The sequence below is a fragment of the Chlamydotis macqueenii genome, chromosome 5, assembly GCF_036417535.1.
Source record: "Chlamydotis macqueenii isolate bChlMac1 chromosome 5, bChlMac1.mat, whole genome shotgun sequence".
NCBI lineage: Eukaryota > Metazoa > Chordata > Aves > Otidiformes > Otididae > Chlamydotis > Chlamydotis macqueenii.
Window position 1 is genome coordinate 51484068 of NC_141560.1, and position 22866 is coordinate 51506933.

The 22866-nt window shown below is 52.2% G+C and overlaps 2 protein-coding genes across 3 annotated transcripts in view; both read right to left on the minus strand.

Moving 5' to 3' along the window:
• Nucleotides 1-15056, minus strand: part of LSP1 (lymphocyte specific protein 1) — a 50595-nt gene extending 35539 nt beyond the window's left edge. Inside the window, exon 1 of one of the 2 annotated variants that reach the window (XM_086750232.1) lies at nucleotides 14234-15056. In XM_086750232.1, the coding sequence (XP_086606358.1) occupies nucleotides 14234-14313 (80 nt within the window). In that variant the 5' untranslated portion in view covers nucleotides 14314-15056. Of the gene's footprint in view, nucleotides 1-1980; nucleotides 2167-14233 lie in introns of those variants that run through there. The other variant, XM_086750233.1, reaches the window with a different exon arrangement.
• Nucleotides 15057-15178: 122 nt separating this feature from the next.
• TNNI2 (troponin I2, fast skeletal type) lies at nucleotides 15179-20959 on the minus strand. The gene is made up of 7 exons (XM_086750234.1): nucleotides 20919-20959; nucleotides 19157-19186; nucleotides 16985-17026; nucleotides 16556-16684; nucleotides 16056-16145; nucleotides 15743-15919; nucleotides 15179-15425 (listed from the first exon to the last, which is right to left on the minus strand). The coding sequence occupies exons 4-7, from the start codon at nucleotides 16676-16678 to the stop codon at nucleotides 15327-15329; spliced, it is 489 nt and encodes a 162-aa protein (XP_086606360.1). The 5' UTR covers nucleotides 16679-16684; nucleotides 16985-17026; nucleotides 19157-19186; nucleotides 20919-20959; the 3' UTR covers nucleotides 15179-15326.
• Nucleotides 20960-22866: the final 1907 nt, after the last annotated feature.

Consider the following 22866-nt stretch of genomic DNA (forward strand, 5'->3'; position numbering starts at 1 on the left):
TGAAGGAGCTTGTGCCTGCACCCGGCTTGGCAGGGCTTGCAGAGCCAGCCCCATGGTCGGGCTTAGTTTGGAAACTGCTCTGGGAGGAAAATATAACTGCAAAATAGGCTGAGCTGTGCATGGAGCAATCGTACCTATTCTCCTTTTAACTCCTGTGAGCATTAGTGGGGTTACTGGGGTGTAAACCATGGATTAAATCCCTCACACATCTTCCCACCCCACCTCCCTCGTCATCTGTAAGCAGGACTGGAAAATACAGCCACAAAGCCAAACCTCATCCAGATTAAGCGTAATAACCCCACACAGGACAAATGTCATCCCAGAGTTTCTCTGGCAAAAGCCCCTGTGAGTCTCCTGGCCATCAAAAGTCCCATATCCACAGCAGGAGGAACTTAGAGACACCATTAAGGGCAGGAAAACACCTGTGGCTTGGGCTGTGACAAAGGCAGCTCTTTGGACACCCCTTTTCTGTGTATGAGGCACATGTGCCTCCCCCCTCATCTGCCATCCTGCAAAATAAGTTGCCATGAAGCTGTGCATAGGTGATTCCCACCCCGGTTCATTTGCCTGGCCCCAAATCCGAGCCCATCCTTGCCTGCTGCACGCCCACGTGGAGGTTTCCACACCCTTCGTTCTATTCTGAAACAGGGATCTGTAGCCAAGATCTCAGTCCTTCTGGGCTGAGACCAGGGAAAGAGCCAAACAGGAGATGAACAGAGAGGAGTCAGCTCCTCCTGCCCACTTGCCATCCCAGGGGTCCATGCAACCAGTAGGAGCCTTTCTGCCAACTCCCCTCGGTCCAGAATGGGACCCAGGAGAAGATGGGAGGGACTGGATGGCCGAAAAAGCCAGTTTCCCTTCCAAGGCAAGAAACTAATTCAAGAGGTGAGGTTTAGAGGCTGCATTACCAACCAGGGAAATCCTAAGCTCACTGGAAAAATGCCTGTCCAAATAACTTCCATGCCCCAACCTTGACATCCTCTACATCCCAGCTGGAGACCAGCAGGCACCCGCAAGCACAGGGGAGCCAGGGGGTGCCCAAGGCATGGGATGCAAGTCCGGCACTCCTGAATTCCATCTCTCACCCAGCCAGCTGCTCAATTAAATATAAAGGGGCAAGGAGTGTGTCTCTTCTGCCCGGCCAGAGCCGTTGGCATGGCGCAGAATAAGCTCCCCCAGCATCGGCAGCCAGAGGAGGGTCCCGGAGACCCATAGAGGAAAGTGGCGTTTCCAGCCCCCACGGAAAAGCGATATTTCCAGCCCCCAGGGAAAAGCAGAGTGACCGCATGGAAGGGAATCCCAGCGCCAGCAGACAATGTAGCCATCCTCCCCGGCTGAGGAACAGGAATAAACCCAGCTGAACCATCCACCTCCCTGCCCTGGCAACTCCAAAAGAACGGTTCAAAGCACTATTGCGATTAATTAAATCAAAAGAGCAATGTCAGCTCACAGCCCTGGGAGGATCTGGCCCCTTACAGATCTCTGCATTGGAAAAGCACATCATAGCATGCCCAGCATACATTTTCTAAAAAAAAAAAAAAAAATCCTTTTTCTAGGCAGAAGCCTTCAGCGCTCAGGGGACACAAAAAGACACATACTGAGACATCCCTCGCGTGGAGGGGGTGGGGGGAACCAGCCGGCTCAGGTGAGTGTCACAGTGCAGTTGTGCTCAGTGATTTCAGTTGTGTGCTCCTGGAAAAGCCATCACTAAGTTCAAATCTGCTTCTCTCATATTGCTTTTTTTTTTTTTTTTGGGGGGGGGTGGATCTATTTTCCTTCCTTCCATAGCGTCTGCTGGAGGAGCGGGCTGAGGCAGACGTTCAGCCGATGCAGAGGGGCAGCAGGACCGGTCCCTCCGGGATACACCACCGCCTGCCCTCCCCCTGCTGCCCCCCACCCACCCACCCACCCACTCCGCGGGCAGCAGCCAACTGCCGCCGCCGGGTCCCCCCTCAGCTCCGTGGGCAGGTGGGCTCTCACCTGATGAGGTTCTGCAGGCCCTGCTTGCTGGAGTTCCTCCGCAGGACCGCGCTGGTCATGGTGGCCAGGGCGGCGAGCGGCGGGCAGGGTCCCGCCTGCCGCCCCTTCCCCAGCGCCGCAGGCACCCGCCCGCCCGGCGCTGCGCGCTCCCGCGTCCCCCTCTCCGCCTTCAGGAAGTTCTGCAGCTGGTTTCCTTTTGTTTCTGCTAGCCCCCCTCCTTGCTCCACACCCCTGGCTTGTCTCCTCCACCTCCACCTCCTCCTCCTCCCCCTCGTGGAAGTGCCACGGGAGAATCTGCGGCGGCGGGTCCCGCAGCACAAAGCCCGACGCTCCCCAGCGACAGGGGCTTCTCGCTTCTCCCTCCTCTGCTTTAACCCTCTTCTCTCCCTCCTTTATCTTCTCCACCCCCTCCTCCTTCCCTTAGTCAATCCTCCCCCCCTAGCCCCATTCTCCCCTCTCCTTTTTTTTTTTTTTTTCTACCTTTTCCACCGCTTTCCTGATTACACAGAGCAACTTGGGACCAGAAACCCAGGTTGGCAACTCACGCTCGTCGGGCTGTAAATCACTCCTGGTCCATTCACAGCAGAAGTCTTCCACGAAGGGTTCACCTCCAAACCATCCCCAACGCCCGGAGGTGAACCAAGAGCCAGATTAATGTAAGAGGGGCTTTGTGCTGGGAAACACCGCACCAGAAGAAGTGTTCTCCTGGGACGGAGATAGCAGCTGGATTCTGGGGGAAGCCAATGGGCTGAAGCCCCAGGCAAGCAAGCAGCATGCAGCCTGCTTCTGCCTCCCCTCACCCGCTCAAGTGACTGACCTTCCCATGCCTCAGTTTCCCCAGCTATCAAATTGGGCAAGAGCAAAAAAAAAAAAAAAACCCAAACAAAAAAACAACAAACTGTGGCTTGCCTTCATGAAACACTGATGTTTCAGGAGATTAAAGAAGTGTGTGAGTGTTTGGTGAAGGACTGACAACATTGCCACCTGCTAAAACAAAATGCCCATCTGCCATGCATTCAGATGATTGATCTTCATGCTACGTCACCATGGGAGCAGCCTTGGAAAAAAACCAGTCTTTTTCCCCTAACCTGCATCTCCTAGTCCACACATGCTTTTTGGGGGGAAGACATCTTCTGCTATACCACACCAACAGGCACCTGGGCTTGTACCTAGCAAGTTCCAGCCCTACCTTACACTTGCACATCATGGTGCTCATGCCATGGCCTGCCCATGTTCCCCTACAATAATGGGGAATATTCCTCTGGCTGTCTCCGAGATGGGATCACCCTTCACCTTCCTTCTGCTTTCAGTCCCTATCGTCTCATTTACATGTTTGGTTTCAGCCACTCCTGCAGAAGTGTTTCTTGCTGCCTGGTGAGCCGAAATGGGGAAGTTGCCCATGAAATACACCTAGAAATCTCAAAACAAAGGAAGTACATTGAAGGCAGATCAGAAGAAGTGCCTGCCCTCCTCCCCACTGTCTCTTAGTTTCAAAAGAGCTTATTTTTTTTTTCTGCTGCTATTTACTAAGCATCCCCTAAGTGATCAGGAACAACAAAAACCACTAAGCACAGACACTGGTGCTGGCCTCACTCTGTGGGCTGCTCAGATGCTGTCACATTGCATCTTTTTATTTCTAAATTTGGTGAGCAGATGCAAAAGATCCACCACAAAAAGGTCTCTGTTGCTGAAAAAGAGCCTGTCCCAGCCCTGCAAGTACCTACAGGAGTAATTAGGTTTAAGCATGTGAACACTCCTATTGACTTCACTGCAATTGCCCACAGAGTTGAAGTATGCACCTACAGAGTTTTCTTTTTGGAGAGAATTGGTCCAAACCTGCCAGCAACTCCCATGGTCCGAGCCAGCCAAGGATGCAAGATGGAGAAGCCCCAGCAGGCAGAGACAAAGCTAACAGCCGTGGGCCAGCAACAACTGGGGGCTGAATGAAATCACAGCAGCACTCTTATTTCAGGCGGAGATGCCAGACAATCTGCAGGGAGCTGAGGAGGGGCAGGGAGGAATGCAACCACTGTCACCGGGAGAAGGCAGGAGCTTGCTGGGTGTGGGAAGGGGAAGAGGTGATGGAACACCACTACCTATCGAGGTGAGATCCTCCATGTGAAAGGGCAGAGGGAAAAGCCATTGATTTCCCCAGCGAGAGAGCCTTACCTCCACACGTTGGTTTATCTCCTGGGGGATGCCAGCCTGAGCTCCTCCTCTTGCAAGTGTTGGGCACACTTCCACCTCAAACCCAGAACGGACTGCGTCTCAGAGATGGGGGCCTTCAATGAACAGGGCTTACAAAAACCAGGCTTGGATGATGAAATCCAGGACCAGAGAGAGGTCATGACATTAGCTCTTACTGGTCAAAGGTGCTACGGTCATTTGGAAACACTAGAAGTGAAGCAGTGAGGACAAGAAAACTCATCCTTCCTCCAGCATCAGCAGGGTCCTGCAGGACCAGAGGAAGAGGAGAGCAGAGCAGGACCTTTCTAAACTCACAGCTTGCAAAAAGGGAGGGAAGTGTGCACTAAGTGATGCATGGACAGAGTCACTCTCCCCGTCTCTGTGGTGCAGGGAGCATTTAAACCTGCTATCCAAAAGCACAAAGGCTGGGCCTAAGGGACCACGGAGAAAAAGAGGTGCAGGAGAAATCCCACACCATTGCCTTGCAGAACAGAGGCGCCTTCTATCCCCTCTCCTCCCTCATGGGCTGCCGAGCCCAGGTGCATCAGTCTGACTCATACCACATATCCATGACAGTAAGGTCAGCATCAGTCCCACAGCTGCTTGCATCCTTTCACAGAAACAAACCTCCTGGTCCCACCAGGAAGCGGGTAGGAGTACAGCGGACACAGGAAGGAAAACAAAGAATTAATTCATCTGTTGTTTTTTGGCACAGCTTAAACTAGAAGAACCACCATCAATCCGTGCAGCAAAACCACAGGAGCGGGGATGCCCAGAGCACCCAAAAATATGCTGCAGGGCACCAGAGAGCTTCCCAGAGTCCTTCCCAGCAGCAGGGGAAGGAGAGAAGGTGAGAGGCTGGGAGGGAGCGAGCGAGCCTGGCTCCATGGCTGCGAGAAGGAGGGCGGGAATCCCAGAGAGATAGGGCCGCAACTGTTCCCGTTAATTACACAATCACTCTGCTATGTAGGACTAGTTGCAAAATCAGTTGGAGGGTTACACATGGTCTAGGAAAAAAAAAGAAACAAAAAGAAAAAGACTCTAGTCCTACTAGCAAAGAAATGCAGCCAAAGGAATTTTCTCTGATATTGCTGGGACACAAAGCACCGCCAGCATCAGCCCCCAACATACAGTCGCTTTGAGGGCCAGTCCTCTATCAGTGCCGTCAGCTGCCAGCATGGTTTCCAGAGGTCTATGCCTGCATGTCAGTGGTGGGATCCCACTCAGAGAAAATGTTCTCACAGGAAGACCTTTGCCTCTTCAGGAGCCCTGTCTCAGCCGGAGACCCTGCGCTTCCACCAGCAGCCCTCTAGGATGATGGAGGAATGGGGATCTCTCTGTTTTGGCTTTTAAGTGATGCATCCTTCCCTCTGCCATCCCAAACCTTTCTGCCTATCCCAACACCTCCTCAACCTCTCTTCACCATGCACGCGCAACCTCCACTTTGAAACCAGCCTGGCAGACATCAGCACTTGCCCAGCCCCCTTGGGAGCCCCAGTTCAGTGAGAGGGGCACACCAGCTGGTAGGTCAGCTGTGTAGATGGTGTGGTTTACATATTAGCCTGGGTTTGCCCATCTCACCTTCATTCCTAATTCCTAGTTAGCTCAGCCCAGCTTACTCTGCCAGCACTTGCTTTTGGGCAGCCAAATACAGAGGCCAAAACAGGCAGCCAGAGATAGTCCCAAGCAAACAGAGTGTCTAGCAGCCAAGAGCAGCACGTTGTCTCCTTCACACCAGAGCTACTCATTACAAGCTCCAGAAGCGTACTGTCAGGAGGGCAGGACATCTCATCTGTGACATTAGCTCAGGGTGCAGTGGAAGGAGTCCAGTTGCAATGATGCTCCCCGGCAAGCCTTCCTCTGCCCTGGCCATGAGTCAGGAGGGGACATTCCTGAGCCAACGTGTGACTTCATGGGTGTTTAGGGAGGGGGTGCTCTAGGCGGGAGCTGTCTTGGCTCAGAGCTTTTGCCTGGCCCATGCGCTCAGAGGAGCACCATGAAGAACATGTATAATTGTGGACTGGGTCCAAAGAGTCAACAAACACCATGTCATACTAAGTCTGAAGTACTTGGCTTGGGATCAGTAATGACTTTCTTCCTATGACATCCAAAGAGGCAGAAATGAGAAGGAGAGGAAGCCAGGTCTAGAAGGACCATCCATCTTCCTCTACCCGATTGCTACCCCTCACACCGAATGGAGGAGGGATCCTCCCTCTGGGACACTTCATGGGTACATCCATAAACCTGAAATACCCAGTTTGCTTCATCTCCCCATGAGAGGGGAGACAAAAGCTTACAAGACTTGTAAGAGAAAATGCTTTTGCTGCAGAGGCAATACGAACAAGGACAAAGGATGAGGAGACCGAGGGAAAAGGAATGAAAAGGAACATCTGAAAGCTGGATTTAAAAAAGGAGGAGGAGGGAAGCAAAGAGAGGTGGTGTAAGCATTAACCAGGCAGCCTAGCATGGCTGAAGGAGCTCAGAGCCCCTGTTGCACTGGGTGCTGTGCAAGCAGGGAGAGATACCACCTGAGCCACTGTGGTGAGATACCATCCGGGTTTTACAGACCAGAGCCAAGGACAAGTGACTCAGCCAAGCCCCGGAGGAGTGCAGCTGATCCAGCACCTTGAGCCAGCACAATTACCGCAGCACCCACCATATCTATATATTAGGTTAAATCAACAAAGCCATTGGGAAAGAGGCAGGAAGACAAAACAATGGCTGCAGATAAGACACTCTCAGCCCACGCAGGAGGGTCATTACAGGACAACGGAACTATTGGCCCAGAGGAGACCAGCTCCGTCTCTTTGGAATGCCTCTCCACCACAGGGCCAAGAAGCAGGACAAAGGTCTCTAGCCAGGATGAATAAGCCGTGGGCAACTGCTGCCCCCCACCAACAGACACTGTAGGAAATGTCTAAAAAAGGCATTCCTACAGCATCTTATTGCCTTGTCACTAGTCTTTGCTCACCAAGGTTTGGAAAGCTGCTGAATGAATTTGAACTTTTAATGTCCATTTAAAATAAATGGAGTGGCCTTTGCTTTGGCTAGTTGGATGAGATGGGTACTGGGCAGCTGAAGACACCTTCAGACATCTCCCAAGTTTAGCATGAGAGACACAACCTGTAGTAGAGGCACCATCGTCTTTCACCAAGTGGCATCTGTGTGATGTGTTTCAGCACACCCAAAGCCCAAAGCAACATATTTTGTTGACAGGCTTGTAGGATAGAGCTGCTGTGCGAGTACAGCCGTGTCCCCAAGCCGCGCTGCTCAGCTGACCAGCGCAGCACAGCTTTCAAGAAGTGAAATACAACTTCTGCCCAATATAAACTTATTAGCTCATCTGCAGCTGGCTGTAGGCTCTGATGTAGCACCGCATTGTGCAACCCAAGCAGTTTTAGCAACCATTAATCCCTGCCTCAAACTGCCAGGCTGGTTACTCCAGCTGGGGTCAGGGTAGACTAATGGATAAGAAGGAACTCCCAAGCATCATCTGACAGTTCCTGCTTCCAAGCTGTACCCTCACTTCAAGCTGCACCTCGTCCTGGGGTAAGGCATCTAATCTCAATTTACCGCTATCCACCCATGCCTCCGTCACTGAGCTGGGCAAAAGATGGGAGCTGTCGTGAAAGGACAGGCAAAAGTATCGTCATGTATCCAAAGAGCCTGAAGACAAACACATGCCTCTGTCACGGGGGAGGATAGTTATTAATGCTCCAAAGTTAAACCCAGTGAAAAGTTAAGATGAGCCTTTCTGCACAAGGAGCAGCTGAGGCTGCATGCAGAAGGATGGCAACTGGAGTGGAGGGGCAGCAGAAGAGAAAAACGCCACCCCAAGGAAGGAGAAGCCCCACCACAGCATGGGTGCACAGCCTGTCTATCACATTAGTCTGTCCTTGGGGACAGCTCAGCTCAGACACACTGCTGTCAGCTCCTGTTACATGAAGCTAAGTGACAACTGCGAGGAGGCACTTATTTTACAAGGAAATAATTATTGCCATCAATTTTATTGGGAGATAAAATTGATAATATCGCCCTTCCCAAATGGCTGGCAGTTGTGATTGTTTGAGGTCTGTCAATAGTTTAGGGCTTGTCGATGCTAATGGCTCCAGAGCAAGCTTTCGCTGGAAAGGAAACTGCTTTTGCAGCAGAAAAGCACATGCATGCACAAGCACAGAAGAAGAGATCGTATTTTCCAAACTGTCTGGCAAGGGCTTGATAAAAGGCATTGCACATACTGTCTATTTAGCTGCAACGAGCAACAGATACCCAGAGCTGGGAGAGTGGCTTCTTGGTAATGCAGAACTAATCCCTAGCAAAGGATCTATTTTCAAAACGAGCATGTAAGCAAAAGAGCCGAAGACCTCCAGCTGATGCAAAGTGGCACAGCTTTGTGGCAGACAGTGGGACGGTGCCGATGTACACTAGCAAAAGCATTTGGGCCTACACATCTGTGCCATAGAAAGAGAAATCCAAATAAACTGAGCTCCAAATAAACCGAATCTTGCACATCTCAGACCAGTTGCTCCTAGGTGGCTCCAAGTTTTTAGACCACTGGGTGCAGGTCACCAGTCAAGCTGACGATAGAAGCGCACTGACTGCCATTTCCATTCATGAATAAATCCAGCTGGCTGTGCTCATGTATTTTCCTCTTTACCCCTCTATTCCCTGGACAGTTATCAGACACACCAGGCTGGTATGAACCACCACTGCTCCTTTGAGGCAGGGTGAACCCAAGCAGCTCCTGGGTTTAACACTCACTCCATGTGGCTCAAGATGGAGCTATCAGCATCAGCTCTGCTGCCAGCCCCAGCAGCCCATCCCAGAAGTGACTTGTTTAAAGCAGAAAGTAACAGAAGATATTTCATCCTGCCTTTCTGTAATTTCTCCTGCAGAAGATGGGGGCTGCCAGCCTCCCCGCTCAGGCATTGCATGAGCAGCAGCGGAGCCCCCAGAAAGCTGCTGCAGACCTGCCCGTGAGAAAGACAACTCTGAGTGCCGAAACCTGGGATTAAGACACTCCAGCGGCTGCCTTACACATCTGGTGTGTGTTAGGAGGGATACACTGGCAAGGAAAACACACACAGGCTCCAAGTGGGGCCGGTTAACCCATTCACAACTGAGCCTCTGTGGAGGACCCAGCCAAGCCGCCAGAGAGCTCGGCTCAGATCTCAGCAGTGGCTTGTGCTTCCTAGGTGATAGTGGGGAAATTAGGGAGCAATTCAGGTGCCTACACATAGGAGTCAAGTGCCACTGATGATGGGTTGGGTTACTTAAGACACCTACCAAGACCTGGCAGATGCCACATGGGTCCAATAGGAAACCACCTCTTCTGGGTACCCAATCCACAGTAGGTGAGTCCTGCGGTTAGGGCATCTCTTCTCCTTCTTAAACATCTCAACCTCAGTTGTCTGGCCTTGTGGCAGAGATAAGCTATCCTTCTGCCCTGAGGCAGTAGGCCACTGGGATAGCCACAGAGCACCCACCACGGTAACACCCTGACCTTGGTTGGGCACTGCAGGTGCTGCTCTCATACCAATCATACTGCAGTCATGCCATGCAGGACAGCTGCCTTCCCGGCATGCACAGCACCTCCTAGGACATATTTTTGACCCATATGCCAGACGACTATGATCCAGAGCACAATCTGGTCAAAGAGGCCCCTGAGTCCCTGTCATACAAATGCACTCCTGTGTCTTCCTTTCATTGATGTACATCCTCAAGGCTTCTCCTTATGAAGGGCTTCAAGAGGACAGAGCCACACCATGAAAACCCATTCCTCATATTTTTGGCTTCAAAGGATGCCAAAGCACCTCCTCAGTGAGCCCAAAGACTCAGCCTGATGAGGAGCTCGTTGAATTCATATTAAGGGAACAGGAACTGCAGCTACAGGAGGTCAAAGCTCCTGCACAAGCTGGGTGTTACCTTGGGCAGAGCGGAGTCCTCCCTCACCTGCACAGGGCGAGCAGGCACCGTCCTTCCCAGTCAGATTTGTCTAGCTGGACTGTACTGGGAGGGCTGCACGTGGAGGATGAAGTGAGAGCAGCAAATCCTTGTGGCATTTCCTCTGAGACACTGAGGACCACAGCAGGTTTGCACTGTCAGTCAGATCCAGATTACAGCCCCAGGATCCTGGCAGCTGCCAATCCCCCCCAGGAGCCTGGACAACAACTTTCTTCAGGCCAAGACTCCCACTCCTTCAAAGGAAAAGCTGTTCCCAACAAAAATGTGGCACCGCTGAGGCCTCAGAGCACCTTCCAGCCAGATGCAAGTCAGTGTCCCAGCCAGGCTGCATGAGTGCCTAGCAGGGGGCAAGCCTGGCTCTGGAGAGAGCAGTGAGACAGCAAGAAGCCTGCTCGGCCACTGCTCAGACCCCACAGCTGGGAGCGTAGGTCACAGGGGTGATGGATGCAGAGGGGCCCAGGATCCCTAGGGCATGCCAAGGTTAACCACTTCACTGCCATGGAGCCAGCCATGATACCTTCTACCCTTCCAGTTACTGCCAGAAGAAGGGATTTCAGATTTTGGGAAAGGCCTGAAAACCCCTGAAGCAGCACACCGTACAAAACCCACATGTCCAGGGAGGATGCCCAGACTGTAGGGGTGGAAAAGATTTCCTCTTTCCTCCCTCCTCCACACACCTTGCGCATCTCTAGGCTTAACTCAGCCGTACCCATGGAGCAGCACTCATCCTGTTTCAGCTGCAGCAAACCTGGGAAAGCCCATGCGGCTTAACCCCCGCGCAGCTGCCAACAGACCCTGAGCTGTCCCCACTCTTCATTCCAAGGCCAGGACACCACCCTGTCCCAAAGAGCCATCGTATGCCTGACAGCAGCTCTCCCTTGGGGACATTTCAACCCCACAGGATGCCCGCTGGCTCCACACAAGTGGTAAAACCCTGCCAGGCTCCAAAACTCTGCCTGGACACCTCTGCTTTCTCATTGCTGCAGATTTGTCAGTGTTGTCAGAGAAATCAGGCCAAGCAGAGCTCTCCTGCTCGTGGGGCGCAGCCAGGGGATTCCTGGGCCCCCCACAACCAGAGGGTTTGGGTGCCCCAGGGGCACAGGCTGGGCTGTGCCTCTGTCCCCCTTCCTCCAGACAAGCAGGAGCCCCAGCACCACCTCAACTAACAGAAGTGCTTTTTCACCCCACCCCAGCAATGCTGGTCTGGCAAAACCTCCTCTTAGCAGCCCCCAGGATAGCCCCTTAGGACAGCCAGCCTTCCTCCCAGGGAGGTCTCCCCAGAATCCAAGGGCAAAGGGATTCCCATAGGCTTCAGAGCCAGACTTCACCCAAAGAGTTTTCAAACAGCCAACCCTGCAGCCAGCAGAGAGTCTTCTGTGTTTTTGTTTTTTTTTTTTTTAAAAAAAGTAAAATTCAAATAAAGGCTGTGGGGTAATCCCCTACTTTAACACATGCCTCCAAAGCTTTACATTGCAAAATAAGCTCAGAGGTGAGGTGAGGCAAGACAGGCCTTTTTTTTTGAAGGAGAAAGGGGCAGTGAAGGCACCTGATACCTCCCTATAATTAGACACAGCTCCTTATCCCTAATGCCACTGCCAGGGCACCTATATCCAATTTGGAAATGCTAAAGTATTGTGCAGCTTCATTAAATTATCCATCTGTCCCTCCCCTCTTAATCTCCCCACTATTTTTCCACTTTAATGAGCCCAGCTGGGTCAAAACTGGTGACCAGTTACTCCTGAGTGGGGAGCCCCAAGGAATCTGGCATGCTGAGGGGTCCAAAGACTCTCCACGTATCAGCTTTCCCAGACAACCTCCTTCCAACCACGGGTATACTTAGCAACAGCAGTCATCCTAGCAAGGGCCCTTGAGACTCCTCTGAGGATCTGGAGAATTCAAGACAGCTGGGGGGACAGACATGGCAAAGAAAAGCCCGGGGCTTGCTGGTGCAGAAGAGCCTCTCCCCAGGCAGTGCCCATACATGGGCTGCCAAGTAGCTTGACGGGTGGGAAACCCCAGAAGGAAGGAGATGAGGGCATTTGGGAGAAGTCAGTCTCTCACCTCAGACCCCATGCAGTCATTCCTATACAGCAATTCCAGTTCACGGAAGAGTGTAACACCAGTTTTGCTTAGGTGGCATTACACTCGCATCAGCAAGACTTTGCCAGTGTGTCCCCATTTGTATGGGAAAACAGAGTAAGCTATATGCAAATTAGGATTTCTAGGATATTTTTCTAATGCAAGCTCCTCTTCTATATACACTGGGCACAGTTAAATAGATAAGTTCATTGTTTAAGCAAACCTATCACCTTTTTTCTTCTTGCTATGCATTTACACCAAGGAGCCTGGCAGCTTTCCCAGCAGCTCCACGCCAAGGCTGACTGCTCAGACCTCCAGTGCACCTGAAGCTGTCTTACGAGCACTGTCCTGGCTCCATCCATATCCAGGTCAGCTTGGGAACAGCTTTGTCCTCAAGGAGAGGAGATCTGAGAGCTGAGCTAGCTGCAGGGTGAGAAAAACTAGCCCCAAACAGCACGCAAACAATTCCTTCCTCCATTTTGGAAGTCACCAGAGCCCAGCAAGTGTTTAAATAGCACAAGTAAAAGCAGGAGATGTTTAGAGCTGGGCATGAAACTATTACACAAGTTGGGAGGGAAAGTAGTTGTCTGTATTTTAAAAACAAAAAGGAAGTTATTTTGGCCACTACATTTACCATTGAGTTTCAGGTTTCAGTAAAACTCTAAGATGCCACTCGGGAGGAAGGGGTGTGCCACCCTGCCATCTGTATTCACACACACACTTTTAAAACATGTTTCTAAAGGCTGTAAGAGCTGGAGTGCTACCAAACAGACCCCTCCAGACAGCCTCTTATTTAGGCAAAACTCCATCAGGAAAGAGAGAAGGGAACAAGCTGACCTCACCAGCAGCCCCGGCTGCGCCAGCGCACCCGCAGCTGCAGCGAGAGGGGAGTGGGAAGGATCGACTGCCTCAGACCCACCCCAGCACCCACTCCTTGCTCCTGCAAGGCCAGCTGAGCTTGTGGCAGAGGCACAGCCAGGATGGAGCAATGCGGGGAATCGCATAGACCACGCTAAGACACCCCTGTGCTCCCCCAGCAGCCAAGGCTTCCCCTTTGTTTCAGCAGAGCATCCTGCATGAAGCCTTCCAGAGCCTTTTGAAGCTTCCAGTCAAGTCTTCAGCCAAGGCTAATTGCTGTCAGGTATCAGCCAAAACGCTTACTGCAACCGTTAGTGACAGGAGATGACACACCTTTCTCCTCTTATTGTCACTCAAGGGTTGTTTGTTTTTTTTTTCCTGTCAGTCACCATTAGCTGCACTGGCTTTCAGAAGCCTTGAGGAGAAATGCTAATGCAAGCTTTGAAGCTGGAGGCGAAAAATCAGGCAACCCCCAAGCTCCCTGGATGCTCAGTCTGAATCTAGTGAAAATCTGAGTACTTCTGGGTGACAGACCTCAGCCAAACTTATCTCTGTCTGCCTCCACCACAGCCTGATGTGGGCTCTGCTACCGGTCTGTCTCCTTTTAACCCCATGGAAAGCTGTCCGCACTGGCGCAAACAGACCTCGCATTTTACAATCTCTACCGATAAAGCAACAAAGCAGAGTGGAGGCATGGGGAGATGTATAACCTTACAAAAGACAGCAGCTAGCCTGAAACATTGTCAGGTTAATTCAGTTAGAGACACAGGGGACACAGCAAGAAACCAGCTGCGCCCAGCAGCTGTGGCAAGGAGAGGAGGCAGCTGATCTCCACCTTCTGGTCTTAAAGATGGGGCTGATTTCAGCCGCGGAGCAGGTCCAGATCACCAGACCCCTCGCTGAGCTTGCCTGCTGCTGGAGTTGTGGTTCCCCACTCAATCAACCTTCCCAAGGGCTTTGAAGTTCAAAGATGAGACCTTTAGGAAGTCTAAGTCTCTCCCTAGTTGGAGGAGCTTGTCAAAAGCCTGCTAGAGCATATGACCAATTTCAGCCCCATGGGTCATCCTCTTTTTGGCCGTGCATCCTCCTTTCCCACCATCACCTCCTCCATTTCCTAGCCTCCCAGTTTCCAGTGACATTGGGGTACTGGATCCCCAGGCCTCACCTCTCGATCTCCCTGGGGGATTCATCTCCCATTCGGCTGACACCTTCCGCACCCTCCTGGCACCCCTCTGAGTCCGACATCTTCTCCCCTGGCCGGCAGAGCGGCCCGGCAGACAGCTCTGGCAGAAAGGTGCCGCAGCCTTTTTGCTTTTCCTGTGCTCAGCAGAAGTGAGCTGTGCCGGAAACTTCATGGGCTGAGGGTTTGGGGGGATGGGAGAGAGGCAGAGGGAAGGCAAATTTGGGGGATTTTTTTGTTTTTTTTTAAAACCGTTGGGACTATTTTAAAGTTTTGCCTCTACCAGCAGCTCAAAATCGGGAAGTACTGGGCTAACACAAAGGGAAAGCAGGGGACGCGGACCATGGCAGGGAGAGGGGCAACCCACCACTCCCCCAGCGGCCCAAGCCACTTTGGGGACAGCCAGCATCTCTAAACCACAGCACCCTACAGTGCACTGAGTACCGGGGTGCTGCCGCAGGAGCTGCTGAGGTTATCCTGACTTAGCAGCTCCCAGAGCCCACTGGGGCCAATGGGTCTGCTTCTGCTCTGCAGCCGTCACCCCTCACCTCCCTTTCCAGCTCTTCTCTTTTCCCAGGGCTTCCTGCTGTTGTCACCATGGATGGAGGTTTCATAACACCTCCTGGGGCTTGGACTCTTATCTCTTTCTCTCTTCACCACCGGTGAAGGATGTGGCCAGAAGCTGGTGGTGTAGCCTGGCAGGAGGATGCCAGCAGACCATGGTGGCATGGCCTCGTCCTTTTCTGCCCACAATGAGGTGGATGAGCATCCCCAGCTTCGGCAGTCCCCCAAAGCGAGGTCCCCCATCTCCATCCCCGCAGTGCGGCCCCTGCCAAAGCCTCTCCGTCCCCACCAGAACCCCCGCAGCAGGCGCAGACTCCACTGGCACCATGGGTCAGGGTCCAGCCCCCCAGGCAGGCGACACCCGCCTCTCCCTCCAAAGCTTTATTTACACCGCTGCTGCCAGGATGCAGCTCTTCGCAAAACCAGAAAGAAACAGCACCCAGTCAGTGCCACTGAGCCCAGGGGGATGGCAGGGACAGGAGGGGATGGAAGGTGGGCGTGGAGAGATGGGCACTTAGGACTCGCCAGCCTCGAACATCTTCTTCCTGCCCTCCATGCCAGACTTCTCCTCGATGTTCTTCCTCCAGTCACCAACATCACGGAGGTCCTTCTCCTGCGGGAGGGATGGGCACATGGGTGTAAGCAGTGCCCCCTGGGCTAAGAACCCACCTGAGCAGAGCACCTCATCTGTCCACCCATGAAAAAAACCCATGTCAGCTAAAGGAACCCAATTCCACCCATGTGGTACATCTTTTTGGGCTGCACTCTCTTTTTTCAACATCATGAGTACCAGAGGAGGAAATATTGAGCAGGAAGAACAGTATTAAGGAGAAAGGCTCACCCTCAACTCTATCTATCACACAGGGAGGCATAAGCCCCCAAAAATGGGAACCAACTCTTGTATAGGCACAGGGGAGAGGGAAGGGGTACCTTCTCGGTGTCCTCCTTCTTGACTTGCTTCAGGTTGGCTCGGAGGTCCATGCAGACCTTGTGCTTGGAGCCCAGCAGGGCCCGCAGCATCGCATCAGCGGACATGCGCACCCTGCGCAGGGGTGGCCTCTTGAACTTGCCCCGCAGATCAAAGAGCTTTTGGCTCAAGTCTTCCAGCTGTGGGGGGATGAAATAAGGAGGGGCAGACAGAGAGAGTGTGGTGTGGGTTTAATGAGGCACACCCAAACAGTGCAGGGAGGCACAAAAGATGGGCTGGAGACTCCTCTGAAGGATGGCTCCGGGGGAAACTCACCTCCTTGGTAGTTTTCTGTAGCTTCACCTCTGTGTCATACCTCTCCTCATCCACTGACTCTATCTTGGCATGAAGCTTTTTGCACAGGTCCTAGGAGGAAAAGCAGAGAGGGATGTTAAATACTAGGAGCCACACATGTGTCTCCTCTCTCCTGACCACTCTGGCTCTGGAAGACCTCAGTCCAGAAGATCAGATGGGGTCAAGACCAGATAGTGAAGGGTGGCTTGCAGGCCAGCTCCTGGTCTCCATGCTACCAGCTTCACGCAAATGTTGCGTCAACACATCATTAGAAATATAGCTTTCCTGCCAGTCAGACCTCACGGTTTTTTGCAGAGAGACCCCAGTTGCCTCTCAATCCAGTTCCAAATCCAGCCAGCTCTAGGGCACCCACAAGTGAGAAGGAGGTCAAGATGGGAAAGCCAATCTAGATCCACCAGGTTCACTGATGTAGCCAAATCCTTTCTGCTCTGACACAGTGAAAGGGTTAAAGAAATCTTTACCTGAAGTTCCTGCATGGATCCTGGGAGCGACAGAGGAGGGCAATGCTCTGCCAGGTAGTTTTGCTTTTCCACTTCTTTAGCAGCTGCTTCTCTTTCTATTTCAGTGGCAGCAAGCTGGAGCATAGCACTCTGGAAGGCAGCAGGAAGATGGTCAGCATGGAGTAGAGGCAAATGAGGACAGCAGGGGGGGTCAGCAAGGGAGGGAGGGACCTGATAGAGAGGCAGCTTGGGGAGCTCCCTATCAATATGAGTGTCCCCAAGCAAGGGACACTGGTGGGAACCCAGGAAGGAGTGGGGAAGGGTGTCAGGGGCCCCCATGTTGTGCATTATGGCCTTTTCCAGGAAGGAGAGTGCCAAGAGCTGGCTGGCTCGGGATGGGAGATGGGATGGTCAGGACACACCTTGCTCAGCCCCTGCAGTGCCACATACCTTCAGGTGCTGCCGACGGGCAGTGGCTGCCCTCCTCTTTTTCTGCAAGTGGAAGGAACGAGAGAAAAGCAGGTTATCAGGCGCCCATTCCCCTTTCCGTCCCGCTTCCCCATGCAACCCTACAGTCTGCCGAGGACCTGCAGCCCTGCCAGGGAGCTGGTTCTGGCCAGGACGGACGGCTTGACACACAGGTTGTCCCCAGATCAGTGACTCAAAGAAGAGGATCCCTGCTGAATTCAGCTTTGCCAACCTCAGGTGGCTAAAACCTATGAAGTGTCTCAGGAAAAGGTAATGAGGGTGATGAACTTGAAGATATGTATACAAGATATAACTTCAAACTTGTCTTCTTGGGACTTCTAGTCTTTCCTCTAATTTCCTCTTCACTCTAGCATGTGTTTTGCTTTGTACTCAAGCTAATGGCCCCAATGCCCCTGGGCACTTGGGAGCTGTAGGATGTCTTTCTAAGCGGTCCATGGCACACCCGGTGAGAAGGACAGCCAGGCAGGTGAAAACATGAAGGCTGCGTAATTTCTTGGAGCTGAAAAGACCCAGTGCATATGATGCTGAAGGGGGCTCATCGCAGCTGGAGGACAAACAGGACTACAGGGTCTTTCTCTGGCCAAAGAAGGTGGAGGGCCACGGAGCTGCAAGATGCAAGTGAGCTCCCTCTTCCCTGGGATGCCAGGTAAGAAATAATCTGGGGACCCTGGAAGACCAAGCCTGCCCTTCTGTACCTATGATGTGCTGGAACAGCAGCAACAGGTCTCTCATTTATAAAAGAACCCACAACTTTGATGTGCTGCTGCACTGAAGCTGTTTTCTCAGCATTTTGCCCAGAACAAGGCTGAGTGTGGCTGGAGCAGGGGAAATGCACCCTGACATCTGATATGCCATGGTGGGGGAGTAGAAAGCATCATTTGGGTGTGAGTCTTGGGCTGCATAGAGGAGGAAGCGGATAAAGATCTACAAAGTGTAATGTAACAAAATCTGATGTGTTTTGCGTATGCACATGGTGCTAAGGCCCTTCTGACAGGGCTGCAGGGCTCTGCGGAGAAAAGGTATTCAGCTCAGAGATGTGGTGCACCATTAACCGGCAGGATTTTGCTCAGATGAATCGGGGCGTGGGCCACAACAGAGCAGATCCCTTGAGCACTGTTAGCCCAGAGCTTATTCTCCACCTGAAAACCGGTACCTTAGCAAAGAGTGCCCTCCCAGCCTTTTCTGGGGTAGTGGGTTTGATCAGGAGTAAAAGCACTTGTTGGACATCAGCACCATATTGTGGCATTTCTATGTGTCCCTGAAATCCTCTTTGTCCCTGAAAACCTCTTTTCTCGCAGTGAGGACAAGCTTGAGCTTGTGGTGTTTCGGACGTATGGGGAGGTACCAAGCAGAGATGAAGGATGTAGCAGCTTGCTAAGAGGAAATGCGAAGTGACAAAGACACTCAGAACCCTCCCACACCTTCCCCTGTGTTTCCCCAGCCACCTCCAGGCTTCGAGCCCAGCCCCGCTCCCACTCTGCCAGAAGCAAGGGAGAATTTGCTGAGGATGTAACCTTCACCTGCTCATGCTCCCCTGGATCCAGGTCTCCCCGGATCGGAAACAATTTGGCAGTGCTCGGTGGGCAGAAAACGAGGCGCTAGGTGTGCGGAAGGACAAGAGGATGCTAGGCCAAGGGCTGGGTGGTGGATGGGTGATAGAGGAGAGGCGGCTCTGGACCACCGCCTTCCCAGCACCATCTCGTGGCCAGCTGGGGAAGCAGGAAAGGAGGGAAAAAATCATCTAACTCCAAGCCAGGAGGCAGAAAAGACCTTCAAAAAGGATTTTCCTTCTCCTTTCCATCTTTACCAGGAGGAGTCAGAAAGAAAGCCTTGCCATGAACCATTCTTCCCACCCCCACCCAGCGGCTGGTTTTTCTAAGGAGGAACAGTGAAGCCAGGATTGAAGCCATGAGCACCACTAAAGGAAAAAAACCCAGCAAGACACACTTACCTCCTCACTGTTCAGGAAGAGCAGATGGACAAGGAAGGGAAAGAATAGGAAGGGGAGAAAAAGGCAGTTAGTATCCTAATTGGAAACAAGCAGAGGAATTTTAACAAGCATAAAAAGTAGGCAGTTGAAGAAAAAAATTTAGATGTCAACAATATATTACAGACAGAAAAATGGGAACTTACTCAGACATCTTGCTTTAGGTGATTGTGAGCCTGCAATGAAAACCAAGAAAGAAGGTTCACGTTTATTCATGCTGATGGTGACTGTCTTAGGTTTAAAAACAAAGTAAGTTTCCTTTATTAAAAAAAAAAAAAAAAAGAGGAACAGATTTGCTCTTATTTCCCAACTTCTCCAAATTTTCATCATATAGGGAACTAGGCTGCAGTCTGTGGATGAGAGCCAAACACGTGCCTACCCACAGCCACCCAAACCTCAGCACTGGGGGAGTTCTGGACCGGACCAAATGGTTCTGGGTCAGAAGAAGAGAGATTCGTGACAGTAACTCCTGCAGGTATGCCTCTTGTTTGACCCCAAGGAAACCATTTTGTGCAATAAAGGAAGAAGAGGAAAAAGCTGTTTTCAGTCTACTGTTTCACTTTGCCAAGCAGTCTTGCCCCACTTCATGAGCAAAAAATACCCCAAAGCCTGCAGAGGGTTGGCAACAGCCCCAGGTGACAAGGAAGGACCTCAGAGGATGCTGCTGCCAGGATTTGCATCCATTGTGTGGGACAGGGGACCCTGTTGCAACAGCCCCAGCGCAGGTGAGATAGAACTGAGTTGAAATTTGTTGTTGACTTTAAAGGCACACAGAGTTTCCCCAGACAATTCCTTCCATTTCCTTTAAGTGGAAACTTCACAGATACAATGCAGCACATTAGGGAAGAGATGGAAGAGCACCTTTGTTTTGCTGTAAATTGTTTCCATGTAAATAGAATTTTATTTTTCTAGCACAGCAATTTCTCCTGCTTGTCCCTCCTGATGGAAGGAGGTACAGGAGTGTCAGCTGAGCCCAAACTAAGCTAGTCCTTTGCAGACATCGCCGTCTGCAGACCCGCCAAGCTCTGTCAGGAGGTGAAGTGTTAACGGGGGCTCATACCCGAGGGAGGAGGCAGAGCTTGCAGGGCCAAGGAAACTTTATCCTGGAAAATGTGCAGGCCCATCACATTACTTTAGGGAGGAGGGGGGGGAAAGTGCTTCTAAAAATGGTCGGGGAGCTGCAGAAGGAGCTGCAGCTGTCTCCTCGGACAGCAGCCTTTCCCCCGTGCCAGCCCCCATGACTCAGGGAGGTCGGGGCGATGTGAAGCAAAAGCCACCGCAGGTGGCTGGGCTACAGCTGAGGGACAGGGCAGCCGAGGAACGCCAGTTATTTTTACTTACATCCCTGCCCTGCGCGCGCACGCACCCACTTTGGCGGCTGCAGTGCTGCAAGTGCCGAGGAAGTGAGGGGATGTGAGGCTGTGGCTTGCCGCCTGCAACGTGGGTTTTAAATCACCTATTCTGGGGGGAGACACAGTAAATTTGGATGCCGGTCCCTATCCAAGGGTGTTTTTGGAGAGGAAGGCACTGCAAGGACCGAGTTGGGAGCTGGAGGAAGGGGTGTAAGTAGGGAGCATCATCGAGTTACCACAGGCAAGGATCCCACCACCCTGGGGAGGGCAGTGCTTGCCCTCGCTGCTCAAGCTGGAGAGCAGAACCCACCAAGGGAGGGGAAGGCATGAAACCAAAGAGAAAAATGGTCACTGGAAAAGACAGAGGGAGACTTCCCGACGCACAAACCCTCTCTGACAGGCAAAGGATGGAGAAGGTTTTATTAGCACCTCCGATTCTCCCAGCAGGTCACCCCCACCTGGTATTTGTCTCCCTAAAACTCAGGTGAGTAAATCTGTTCCCCCATCACCCTCTAAGAGCAAGCTGGGTCATTAAGAGACATGCAAAACAGCTCACCCAAGTCTGGAGGAGAAAATCAGAGAGTCTTGCTGGCTGGACAGGACGGACTGGCGAGCTGCAGGCAGCTGGCTGAGTAAGGAGGTATAAAAGGGCTTCTCGGGTGGCTCAGCAGAAAATCCACCTTCTCTTTAAGGGCATGGAGACCTTCTCAGACCAATGATGTGCAAGAGTCCCTTGTGCACCTCCCTTGGCTGGGGCAGGCGAGGCAGGCAGTCCCGGAGGAGAGGGCAGACACCGGAGGGGCGGGGAGGGGGAGGACATCTTCTACCCGTCGGGTGGGCAAGCAGAACCCCCCAGAGCAGCCAGGGAGGTGCTTTTCCTTAGGAGTGCTGAGGAGGGAGCAAGGCTTTTCCTCCCAGCAACCAGCCACACTAGATACGGCTTCAAGGTTGTGGGGAGCCTGGGCTCCCAGAGCACAGCCATCCATCCGCAAGGCCTCTAATAAAATTTCCCCTCAGAGACACACAGTGGCTTATCCATGGACAAGGACACAGCTCCGTTCGCCTCCAAGGGCTTGGGAGTAGCTCTGCACTTCAGGAATGAAGAGGGGAAAGAACCTGCGCCCCCCAATCCACTGCCGATAGCATGTGCAAGAGCAATCCCTGAGCGAGCCGTCCATTGCTAGCATGTTCTTTTTACCTCCCTTACCACACGGGAAATATTTGCAGCTCCTCCCCATGTGAAATATTTCAACACAACTAAGGTTCTTTTTTAAAAAACAAACCTGTGGAGCCACTGCGGGCAGCCCCAAGGCTCATTGCAGCACAGGGGCTGGGGAAAGGCAGCAGAACATGGGGGTGCAGGGGAACAGCCCTACACTACCAGGCAGAAAGGTAATCCCCGCTGTGGGACGCCCCAGACCCGTATCTCCGTGGGTTCAAAGGAGAGGCAGGTGGAAATGTAGCTGGAAATACTCAGCAGCCCTGGTGACAGCACGTGTAGTGCCTGTGTGTAGGGGATCCCATGGAGACAGGAGCCCAAACAGCTCCTGCCCACCTCCCCCAGCCCAGACAGTCCCTCCTCTTTCAACTGGGGATTTTTAGGCTGATTCAGACATGGCCCTGACAATATTTTCCAGACGCCTCTCAGATGTTAGATATATAGCGACAAATTCACGGCTGCAGGCTTCCTGTTTCACCACCTTTAGCATTGTGCAAGTAATGCTGCAGATGCCAGTGAAAGAAGAGAAAGTCCTCGAGGTGGGGCTGGTGCTTTGCAGGGCTTTACCCCCCTAGCAGGTGGAGGAGGGAAAAACCCATGGTGTAGGCAAGGATGGGTCCACTCAGGATTTGTCCCTCTGAAACGTCAAGAGGTAGATGGTTTGGGTAGTGAACACCTCGGTATGCTGGCCTGTAGATCTGAGCTACGCTCTTGCAAATCCACCATTAGACTCCAAGAAACGCACAGCAAAGGTGCAGTTCAGCAGAGGGTTGGGCTGGTTTTGCCCTCATCTGGGCTCACAATCAACAACCGTGGGTCCCAAGTTGGGCTTGGGAAGAGCTGTAAAGAGGATCAGCCCCAGCACCCATCTCCCATCTGGACTTCAGCAAAAAACTGACAGTTTGGCAGGAGGAATGTCTGCTTGTCCCAGCTAAAGCCAGTTTAAAAAAAAAAAAAAGAGACCAAAACAAGCACATTTGCAGACAGCAGCCACAGACAACAGCCAATATCATCCATTAAGAGACAGTTTATCAGTTTCACTTCTCCTCTCGGTGCCAACACCATACACCATGTTTGACTCTGGCGATAAGCCAGCTCTTTATTATTCTTTCCAAGGGCTTTACAGCTGTGTTCTTTAGCCCCCTACACAGCTACATACATTCTGGCCACTGCTGGCCCACCGGTGTTCCAGAGAGCAGCTCAGCTCTTGGTGGAGGGACCAAAACTGAGGGAGTTATCCATTCATAAATTCCCCACACCCAAGGATTTTCCTTCAGCCCTGTAA